The following is an 11,505-nucleotide window of genomic DNA, read 5'->3' as shown; positions in this document are numbered from 1 at the left end:
GAAGACATGGTTAGAGAAAGCAAATCCATCACGACGTTACCAATAAAATAAAGAGTTTTTTTTTAATTAGATATGACAATGAGTAATAAAAAATGATTTTATATCATTTGATAATATAAACAAAATGTTATTTGGAGGATTGACTTGCAATTTACGATATTTAATTATATTAATTTGGAAAGAAATTTATATTAGTAAATTTAAATAATTATTTTCTAAAATTTATTTATTTTATTAATATAATTAATGGCCAAGTCGCCTAGCACCATATAGGGCCATGCCACAGGCTTAACATGATGTGCGGGTTGGCCTGACACTAAGACCCACTATCGTGTAGGTCTTGGGCCTGACATGATTTATTCTCGTGTCTAATCTTGTTGCATGAATCATGTGATTTTTGGTTTTATTGCTTGTTCTTTCCTTCTCAACTTAACATTCCTCCATGTTTGAAATTCAATCTTTGGCTATAACCATTTGAAAGCTCACACATTAAAATTTTGGTTTCAGGTTTATCAGCTTTTACAAAAGCATAACAAAGTGGACTTCATCTCTAAATGAAGACGTGGTATTCATCTCTAGATGAAGAGAAGAAGACGATTCATCTTCATTCAGTGACAAAGATCACTTTGTTATGGTTTTCGGTGTCAACAAGGGGAGGGAGAGGCAAGCCGGCTAGTGAAAACACTAGAAAATGGAAGGAAGAAAGAGAAAGAAACCTTATAGGGGAAAATGTAATATTTCAAAGTTTAATTTAGAGGAGAAATAGATAACATTTCATTATTTTTAATATATTTTCACTTGACAAGATAATTTTACCTCTGAAACTTAACTGGTTCAGTTAGTTTTAACTGCCTTCAGGTGGGTGTTTGAGTTTTAATACTTAATAGGTATTGATTTGAGAATGCAACAAACTTTGGGTGGGAATAAGTCCTTTAACCTTAATTCAAAGTTTTATTTATTTATTATTTTTTGGTAAATGGCCTTAATTCAAAGTTGAACATATAAAAATTTATTTCAACTTCATTGCTAGACCTACTTATATTTGATTTTTACTTCTTAAATGGTGAAGAATTGATCATCTCTTATAGCTGTTTGGTGAGTTGTACTGGATTGTTTTTTTCTTCTTTTACTATATTGGAGTGACTTCTTCGTCCCCACCACTAGTCTACTCTCGCGGTCTCCCCCATCTCCAGGCACCATGTGTTGAATATTCTCTAGATTGTAGAATATCCATCGGAGAAAATCTCATCATCAACAACAAACGTATTCCTTAATTAAAATCCAAATAAACTCAAAATAAAAACCTTTGCCACAACATAACAAAGTTGTAAAAAAAAAAAACAAAAAGAATCTTTTCAGATCTTCTGTTAACTACCTCTGGTCATCTCTTCCCATGGTTGGTCAGTCATGCTAGATGCGTTAGCGTTCCTCATGCTTCTACTTCTAAGACTTATTTGTCATATAAACTTTTGCTTTCTTTTGTTTTTATGAAATTTTGAATTACTGAGCAATGGTATGATGGGTTATGGTTGTTTATGGCAATGGTTAAGGTTCTAGCATTTCAATTGTATGAATTGAATTATAAATTTTAAATTTGTAAAATGATCATACAATTGTGTTTAAAATGCTAAGATGAGATCTGGAAAGTGTTGTTCTTTTTATTTTTTTATTTTTCGAAATTTTTGTATTAGGCTACTATATTGCCCTTGTAACATTAATTTATTTAACCGAGTTTGTTTTAGACGAAAAATATGATTAAAAAAATTATCTTTCGGCTAAAACTTGGGTGGGATTATGTTAATCACTCAATTTAAGTATGATTATTTAAATAAAACTATAATTATAAAAAAGATTATACAAAAATCTAAAAAATTAAATAAATGAAAGTTAATTTTTTAAATTTAATTTTAATAATTAAAAAAATTTCAAAATAATTGTCGATGTCAATGATTTATGAAGTTGTTTTTGATAGAACATTTGATAACATTGCTAACATCATGCAAGTATCACATACATATAGTAAATATCATTTAATCTCCCACTTTCACTAGATCTTATCATACATGACTCGTATATTAGATCCTAATAATGCATGGTGGAAAATTTTTAAAAACAACTGGATTTCACTATTAATTAGTTATGACCCTATTCAATCATAATAAAATTCATGCAACTCATCAAAGACACGATCAACTCAATCTATTTTACAAATTAAACTTAGAACTACATAAATTTAATTGCACACTTATGACATCTTCATTTTCAATGCAACGTAAGTAAATCTAAGCACTTTTTGAGTGGTAAAAAATAAAGATGAACATTTATTAACTTTTTTGCTTTTTTTTTTTAGTGAAAATCTAAGTAGAGTGCTTGAGATCAATGACTATAAGATGGTATATACGATGACTGCTTTATATGGAGGGAGTATACGGGTTTTGAAATATGTTAAACTAAATAAAAGACAATTTGCATAAAAGAAGATAATTTCATCTAGCATTCATCTTTTGACTACAAAAAATATACCAATTGATTTTGAAATTATTGTTATATAAACATATTAAAAATAATTATTTTAATTAATTACCTCAATTCTAACCATCTTAATTTAAATTTTATCTATGAATATTGTACCTTATTTTGGTCCTAAAAAGAAGCCACAAGACTTATTTGCACCCAAGGTTTGGTAAAATCTTAAACACTTGTTAACTTTCAAAAAATCTAATATCCACCGTTTTGTTAAAATTCACTGTTAAGTTTAAGGATAAAAATTTTATTTAACTAAAAATATTAAAAAAAACTAAAATTTATTACATTTCTCTCTTTAGTTTAAAATTTTAATAATTTTTTCTGTCTAAAGTTTAAAAAGTGATAATTTCTCCTATAAAATTTTACAACTGTCATTGGAGACAATGAATTTCGTCATCTCTAGCTACATTCTTTCCTCTCCAACTTCTCTTTTCCTTCCGATCTCTCTCTAACGAAGACCACCAGGGATGGGAGAGAGAAAGAAGTGGTTTCAAAATCTTAAGAAAGAAATTATCACTTTTCAAATTTTGGGTAAAAAAAATTATTAGATTTTTAAATTAAGAAAAAGAAAATATGATAAATTTTTAGTTTTTAAAAATATTTTTAATTAAATGATATTTTTATCCTTAACCTTAAAAGTAAATTTTAATATAAGAATAAATATTTAAGTTTTTAAAAATTAATGTATAAAAATTTAAGATTTCACCGAATCTGGGTGAAAATAAGTCTTTTGACCTAAAAAGAATTATGTTAAGGGACTTCTGATAACTTGTAAAATCCTGTCAATTTAATGATAATTATAATCTTAAGGATTTGGAAGGGAATTGACATCAAATCATTTTCATATAACCAAGAATGTATTGGAATGGAAAGAAAAGGCAGGAGATTTTGTACGTAATTATTTTTACTAAAAATTCAAAATATATTAACCAACAAATGAATCGGGACAAAAAAATTTATTTAAATTTATAAATAAATTCTCTTCCAACACTCAACCAATCATGTATCGACAGCAATAATAAATTTCTGCAGAGCAGTAGAGCTTTAGGCCTAGTCCAAGTCCCTTTTTCCCACCCCCTTCGCTTCTCTTTTGAAACGCCAAAAATGTTGAGAAAGCCCCTTCACTTTGAAACCAGAAACCATGTCGTCACCAAGGAAGATCATCCTCCGGAGCTCTGACGGCGAGCCGTTTCAGGTCGACGAGGCCGTGGCTCTCGAGTCTCAGACGATCAAACATATGATTGAAGATGACTGTGCTGATAACGGCATCCCATTACCTAATGTCACCAGCAGGATCCTCGCTAAGGTTATCGAGTACAGCAAGAAGCACGTGGAGTCCAGGCTCACCGAAGCTGCCAACAATAAGATTAATCACCAGCTCAACAGTAACGCTGCTGCTGAGGAAGACCTCAAGAACTGGGACGCTGAGTTCGTGAAGGTCGACCAGGCCACTCTCTTTGACCTCATTCTGGTCAGTACCCTTTATTCCCTCAATCTGTTTATCTTTTTTGAAATTAGGGTTCATCTTCCAAGTTAGGGTTTCTTGATTTTTGTTCCCTATATCTTTTAAATTACTCTTCTGGTGTGTTGTATGTTTTTGTTGTTAAGGGGGCTTTTAGTGAGTTTTATTCAATAGTTTGATTAAACTTTTGAAAGCTGAAATATATCCTTTGGACAATTTGTTGTTGTTCGCGGGAGTTGCAGTTACACTGTTTTACGTATGTGATTCTCTGGTGTTTATGAAGAGGAGTAGTGGTTGGTCTTTTGTTTCTTTAGCTGCTTGAGCCTGAAATTATTTCGCAGATGGTATTGCATTGTAAATGTAGTTGCGTTGTGCCAGACTTGATTACTCTACCTTCTTGTATAACATTGTGTCTACAATTTTCTTGGTGTTTTTAGGGTGTGTTTGAGGTCACTTATGGGTATTGGCACAGCTATGTTCTGCCTCAGTTTTGTTTGATTTAATGCTTTGAGGTTTTGTGACAATTCCTATATGTTTGATTTGTTTTGTTCTGCAGGCTGCTAACTACCTGAACATCAAAGGGCTGCTAGACCTTACCTGCCAGACCGTTGCAGATATGATCAAGGGGAAGACACCTGAAGAGATTCGCAGGACGTTCAACATAAAAAATGACTTCACCCCAGATGAGGAGGAGGAGGTCCGTCGGGAGAACCAGTGGGCATTTGAGTAAACTGGGTTCTTATGAATATGTTTTAGTAATATGTCACTGGATGCTTTTCTGTTTTGTTAGCTAGTAGTTCAAATGCTTTCTCTGTGCCATAGACTTATATAACAAACTTACAAACATCTTAAGATGTAAATAATAGTTCAATCCAATCCGGTCTAGCAGTGTTTGGACTTAATGCGTTTCTGCTAATCTGACCCAGGGATTGTGCTGTTTGATGATTTCCTCTAGGAAAAATGTTAAATATACTCTTTCTGAAATGTTTGTTGCTTTAATAACCCCTTCTATAGTTGAAGGGGGTTTGAGGTTATTAATCATATCTGACGGTGCAGGGGTCATGAGAAGTGGTAACTTATTGAAGATGTCGTTCTTAACTTGGTTGAGAAATAGTAGAATTATATGAGCTAATTTATTATTAAATTAAGAATAAATTTAATCAACAATAAGATGAAATTACTGAACAAAAATTGACTTAGCATTAGCCACCATCTTGTCAAAAAATTGGACTAACTTCAACTTGTGGAAACATGTGAATGATGATTGCTAAACTCTTCAAATTTTGTTAGGTACACTCATCTGGGGAAGAACTGCGCCCATTAGCCCTACCAAAATTGTAAATCTTATTCGGAACTTCTACTTGACACTGCATCCTTCAATCAATCACTCAGTAATGAAATGTGTGGATACATAAATAATGTTGTTTAGTGATGTATCCTATATCCTCACTTGAATTGGTTTTGATGCTAACTTCCCATCTCTTTCTCATGCAGTTGTGGCTGCTTTGAAACAACAGTCACCAAGCTTGATTTCCGCATGATGACCTCCCCTTCATTTCCCTGTGGCCAGCAAAAGAGCATTCCAGTTTCAACTTGTGAACAATTTCTTTCAAGTCTACAAGACTATATCCGGGTATTCTTCCCATCCTTCTTTCTTTCATTTGCTCTTTCACCATAGCAACATCCTCCTATCGACTTGCTATATCATAGACATTCAGTAGCAATTGATAGTAAGAGAAATCATGAAGATCATGAAGAGAAATTGTAAGGGTTGCTGGAGGGTAGTAGAGATCTAAGTCTAAAGAGTTGTGTTAAAATTCTTGTCATTCATTTGCAATTTCGTTACTAGCATTGACACTTGGTAATCACATTCCACTATTTCTCATTAGCTCAGATTTGATATTAATTCAGTTCAACTTCAACAAATTAGAAAACAGAAAAATAGATGTAAAAATTACATTGAAGGTTAGTTTTATAAATTTTCTAATTACTTCGGTCCATGAATGCCATCAACTAATCAACATATATTATTAGAGCAATGTTATGTGTACCTATTTTTTGTACATAATTCATGTAAACAGTGATGTGTCATAATGTAATTAGGTGATTTTAAAACATATGTCATCATATGATAAATAAATATCCAATCACATGATAACACCTTATCTGTGTACATAAATTGTGTATCAAAAATAGGTACACATAGTTTTATTGATATTATTAAGGCCAAATTACTCTTAATTTTTTTAAATGACCATATAAATGGCTAGCCAAAGGACTTATTCCCACCCAAAATTCATTGCATTTTGAAATTAGTATCTATTAAATATTAAAAACCTAAACACCCACTCATGATGGATTAAAATTAACAAAATCAGTTAAGTTTTATGAATAAAATTGTTATTTAACCAGTAATATATTAAAAATAATAAAACATTATCTATTTCTCTTTAGGTTTAGAAAACTAATAATTTCTTCAAAATTAAACTTTAAAATGTTATATTTTCCCCTTAGGGTTTCCTTTTTTTATCTCCCTCATTTTTTCAACGTTGTCATTGACTGACTTCTCTCTCCCCCCTCTTTTCCGGTGTTGGTAATTGGATGAAAAACATCCTCGTCACTGGACAAAGGTGAATCGTTGTCATCCATAAATGAAGACAATTGTCTATGTTTTTGTTAGAGACGAAGTCTTCATCTTTGGAGGTCCAGTGATGAAGACACTCTTCATTTGGTTATTGGCATTGGAAAAAGGGTGGGAGAGAGAAGCTGACTAGTGACGATGGTAGAAAAGGGAGGGAGAAAAAGAAAGAAATTGTAAGAGGGAAAATATAATATTTCAAAATTTAGTCTTAAGAGAAAATTATTAGTTTTTTAAATCTTGGGGAAAAATAGATATGTTAACTAGTTTCGTTGATTTTAACAATCCACGAATAAATATTTGAGTTTTCAATAATTGACCAGACACTAATTTAGGAATGTAGTGAACTTTGCGTGGGAAGAAGTCCTTTGGCCTAAACGGCTTGAAGGAGACTTATTTCAGTGTAATTTATTACACGCCACTCTAATTCAGTTTTCTGTATTGCAATGAAAAGAAAAACCCTCTAGATAAATTTGCAGACGGTATGTTTATACAACATTGAAACGGCTGCGTTTTAGATAAACAACTAGCTGAGTCGGACTCTATTTTTAATTGTCAGTTTTGACGCTACAGTTGAATCGATTGAGTAAAGAATGAAATGGTGAGGGTAGGCAAAACCCTTTTGAAATATGCAGGGAGTGGACTTGGCAAAACACTTTCGGAAATTCTAGTTTGCCCACTTTCCAAATAGCCCCTTAGGTGATTTATCTTTTCTCTTTTTATTCATTGTCAAAACAACTTGTTATGTTGGAACCTTTATTTATTTGTTTATTTATCTTTGGTATGGTATGTGAACAAACTGGCTTAATCATCAGTAATTCTATTGGTGTTTCTTTTCCTATGAGTTTTAATATTGTTGTTTTTTATATCAAGTTGATTATATTTGTTTATGATGTAAGTCTAGTTTTGAGATAGTTTTGTGAAATTAAACACGGCCCTGGGTTTTCTAGGATTAGGTTGGCTAATTGTTTGTTGATTTTTGTAAACCCTAAATTAAAAACTTCCCATTTAGGCAGGCACTCATTTTTGTTAAAAATATTGAGTGTGGTAATAGTTAAGTTTATTAAATTTTAATCTGTTAATGTTAAATATAGCATATGAAGTTCTTAGGGAATGCCATTTGATTTTGTGAAAGATGTTGAAGAACTAAGTTTTAAGCTAGTTGATATGATGCGACGGTTGGGACTAAACGCTGATCTATATTCCCTGCTTGTCACAACTTTATTATCGTTGCTACCCAATCCTTCACCCTCTTCACGCACTTGACTCTCTTTCTTCTGTTGTCTTCTTCCTTTCTTTTGTAGATTCTCTAAGTCTGATCACCTGACAATTTCCAAATGTAGCAAAAACAATATTTCACATTTCATAGGTGCCACATCCCTCATTGTAGCTCCACCCGTCATTCGACCCACCGAATCGCACAACCTAGGTGATTTGTCTAATTTTGGTTTGATAAATATAAGAAATCTATGTTAATTTTTGTTTGCTTGTTATAAGAGATCTGGATTTGTGTTTCATTGTTCCTATTATAGATGTGTGCGTTTGGTGGCAGTGTTGGCTTTGTGTGATTTCAGAACTGCTTTTTTAATCTAATTTTTCAGTTTACTGATCTGGTTTTCTTCTAGAAAACTTGAATGTTGATCGACTAAAAATTTGGGTGTTTTATCTTGGGAACTTTATATAGGTTTTTGTGTTTGGTTGCTAAAGAAAATCTGGAAGAAGTTGAAAGAACTAAATCCCATTTGGTTGCTAAGAAACTCTACAAAAGTATTTGAGAATATTGAAAGAAGAAGAGAGACGGAAGTGATGAAAGAGTACAATGACAGTGTCTATACATTTTTAAACTATACACTATATTTTTCTAGCATTTATGTCATTTACTGTAAACACTAGATTTGCACCTATCTTTGTTATTTCCAGGGTACAGTTTCCTAAAATTTGAAACTGCAGGACCTGTACTCTAGTGGACTAAAAGCCACAGGTTGATAAAAGTATTTCTCTCATTATGCTTGATGTTTATTGTGGTCATGTATTTGATAGATAAATGATGGAATTCCTTGCTTGGTGCCAAGGGATGGAAAAATATTTGATTCTAACGATGACATGCTAAAAGATAATGCTGGTGTTTCAGATGCTACAACAAACAAGGATTGAAATATCATGTAGCATAAAGGTTACTAGTTTTTGATGAAATTTAATGTCTTATTGAGGGTCATAAGATGTTGAAACTTTCTTGTTTCCGCTATAACTATTGTTGAAACATCCATATATGCATCAATTTCAACTACTCAACCGTTTCCATGACATGTCATTTTTATGGTCTTTGAAAAAAAACTTGTGAAAGAGTTCACGAGATCAATGAAATATGACCCTTATTTATGGCAAATACTTGGATGTTCAACATCAATTGAAGCTTGTGTATGTATTGAATTTCTGTGGGATAGACTCACTATTTAATTGTTAATAGAAACAACACATGATAAACCAGTCTTAATATATTATGCTTCATGTTTTAAGTAAAATATCTAGCCTGCATATTAATCTGTCATTGAGTAAGCTTCTCTCTGCCTTGGTGGAAATGAGTCAAACCAATGGTGGAAAATTTCATTGAATGGATGTTTAATCTATCAAGTGCTTTGTCAAGGCAACTAGGATAATGTTTTAACTAAATTTTTATGATGAAAGGAGATTTAGATGATAATGTATAAATCTAGGCTGTAATGCAGAGGAGATAATAGAAAATAATGAAGTTTGTGATGAGACAATAGATACTGAACCTCTACTTATAAATAGTTTTGAAAGGTCAAGAGTAATTCTCTTATTTAGGTGCAACTGCTTTGTGTTAAAATCTCCCATTCAACTACCCTTCCAAAACCACTCAATATAACTGAGAAACAAAAGACTTTGGCCCTTTGACATACTATCTTCAACTACAAATCTGCTTATTAAATATCTACTACAAATGTTATGTCTTCCAGTAAACCAAATGGTTCTCAATAAGTTAATCTCCTTTACCTACAATTTGGTCATTCCTGGAAGGCAACCAAGAAGCAAAGCTGCATCATCATATCAAGTGATTGCATTTGAATAATTGATGCTCAAGAGAAGGCCGAGGATGCTGCTTCAAGCCCTCTGGCCACTGCAAGCTTAGCTGTGAAGATAATGAATGTGAGTTGCGATATTAATCTTTGTCAGGATTGAAGGAGAGGACTATCATGTTCTCCCTTCCTTGCATAAGTTTCACAAGGCATGTATGAATAGGTGGTTCAAAGCATACTAAAAGACTAATCCCATATGGCAGTTTTCTATGAACGAAGATGAGAAGTTACACTTGAGGGAGGAGATAAGCTTACTGAGGAGATGGTGATCTGGTTTTCTTCCTTCCATGTTGCTGGTTTCTAAGTTGTGAAACTTCATTCATTTTCAATGAATTTAGAGCGCATATATTATGACACAACCGCATTGATTTTCATTGAATTCACAGCATTTAGAAGATAAATGTAAATATACATATTTTCCCACAATTTTGCTTTCATTGAGGAATTTCAATGAATCGAACCCAGGTAATCTGAGTAAAGGCCAAACATCCTAACCGCTGCAAGACCGCAGAACTCAGAAAGAGCGCACATCAAATTTTATATATAATGTTCTAAGAAGCAAATGATTTCTACTTGGGCTAACTAGAATATGAGGCCCATATAGTTACTCAAAAGTCCAGAAAACATAATCAATTCAGTGGCCGACTACTCATCTGTATTGCTAATGTGAATATGGTCAGGGCCACAGGAACTGTTTACGGTCAGTATTTATTTTCAAAGAAAGAGTGACACTTATAGTCCCATTCTTTTACCTCGTCAAGCTCATTTCTTAACTTTTTTATGCCAAAACAAGCCTCATCCATTTTCAAAGAATATTTCACATTCATTTTTCTCTTAAATTGAAAATCAATTTAAGAGACCGCTATGTATATTGTAGCTAAAAATTAGGATAAAAAATATTTAAAGTAGCAAAGAAATAGCTCAGCAGTGGCCGAATTACAATACAATGCACATCTTTATAAAAAAAAAAAAAAGGCAATAATGAATGAGCAATTCATGTGAACACATAAAAGCCCACCTGGTTTTAGTTTCTCTATGCAAAAACCGTCTTTTAAAGTTTCAACATTACATTTGGAAGGTTAGACATGGCTCCCATGTCTACTACAACAAACAACTCAAGAGACAAGTTCAATTCACCATGTTGGGAGTTGGAATTGCTTTAAGGTTAAAAAAGATCACAAAGAACAATCAAAAGTGTTGGAGTTCATTTAATCTTAGTGTATGAAACAAAAGGCTGGAATCTATGAAGTTTCCCAATTAAAATCGAACAAATGATGTTAAGTGTCGAACAAGTACTTTCATGAAAGATAATTGTATGCTCACATGTTATTTTGCTGACAAGAATTTGAGATTTCTCAGCACGTTTCAGATTCTTGTGTGCTCCTCTACCAGCACTATATCGATTTTTATCCTACAGATATGAGAAAGGAGAAAGAAAAGAACGAAATGAACATAGTAGTAGTTTAATACCTTCAAATACATAAGTACTTCAACAAAACAAGAGTTCAAATGCTGTCAAAAAAAAGAAAAAGGAGTACAAATGGTTCAACTCTATATGAAGAGTAATTTATTAAGTTCACTCTCTAAAACTGCACTAATTCTAAAATAATACTATATGTTCCAATTTGATGCATCACTAGATATCATTTAACTTATATTTAATTTTGTGGGATACTAAAACATTCAAATGATCCTGCATGTCAATATAAATTCGGCATTAGTAGTCTATGAAGTAATAGACTAACCATATTGCACTGGCACATAACATATATAGTTTATCA

At 32.3% G+C, this 11,505-nt stretch overlaps 1 protein-coding gene across 1 annotated transcript; it reads left to right on the top strand.

Moving 5' to 3' along the window:
• The first annotated feature begins 3,583 nt into the window (after positions 1 to 3,583).
• Positions 3,584 to 5,026, top strand: LOC123228169 (SKP1-like protein 1A). The gene is made up of 2 exons (XM_044653457.1): positions 3,584 to 3,997; positions 4,545 to 5,026. Exons 1-2 carry the CDS (start codon positions 3,668 to 3,670, stop codon positions 4,716 to 4,718), a joined length of 504 nt encoding a protein of 167 aa, XP_044509392.1. The 5' UTR covers positions 3,584 to 3,667; the 3' UTR covers positions 4,719 to 5,026.
• The last annotated feature ends 6,479 nt before the right edge of the window (positions 5,027 to 11,505 follow it).

This window comes from Mangifera indica, chromosome 10 (genome assembly GCF_011075055.1).
Source record: "Mangifera indica cultivar Alphonso chromosome 10, CATAS_Mindica_2.1, whole genome shotgun sequence".
NCBI lineage: Eukaryota > Viridiplantae > Streptophyta > Magnoliopsida > Sapindales > Anacardiaceae > Mangifera > Mangifera indica.
Note: the sequence above shows the minus strand (reverse complement) of the source record. Positions and strands in the feature narration are given on the sequence as shown.

What these genes read in the sequence shown, in the direction of transcription:
- LOC123228169 (XM_044653457.1), top strand. Translation starts at nt 3,668, where the DNA reads ATGTCGTCACCAAGGAAGATCATCCTCCGGAGCTCTGACGGCGAGCCG. An exon ending in CTCTCTTTGACCTCATTCTG is followed by an intron (nt 3,998 to 4,544) that starts GTCAGTACCCTT and finishes TTTGTTCTGCAG; the next exon opens with GCTGCTAACTACCTGAACAT.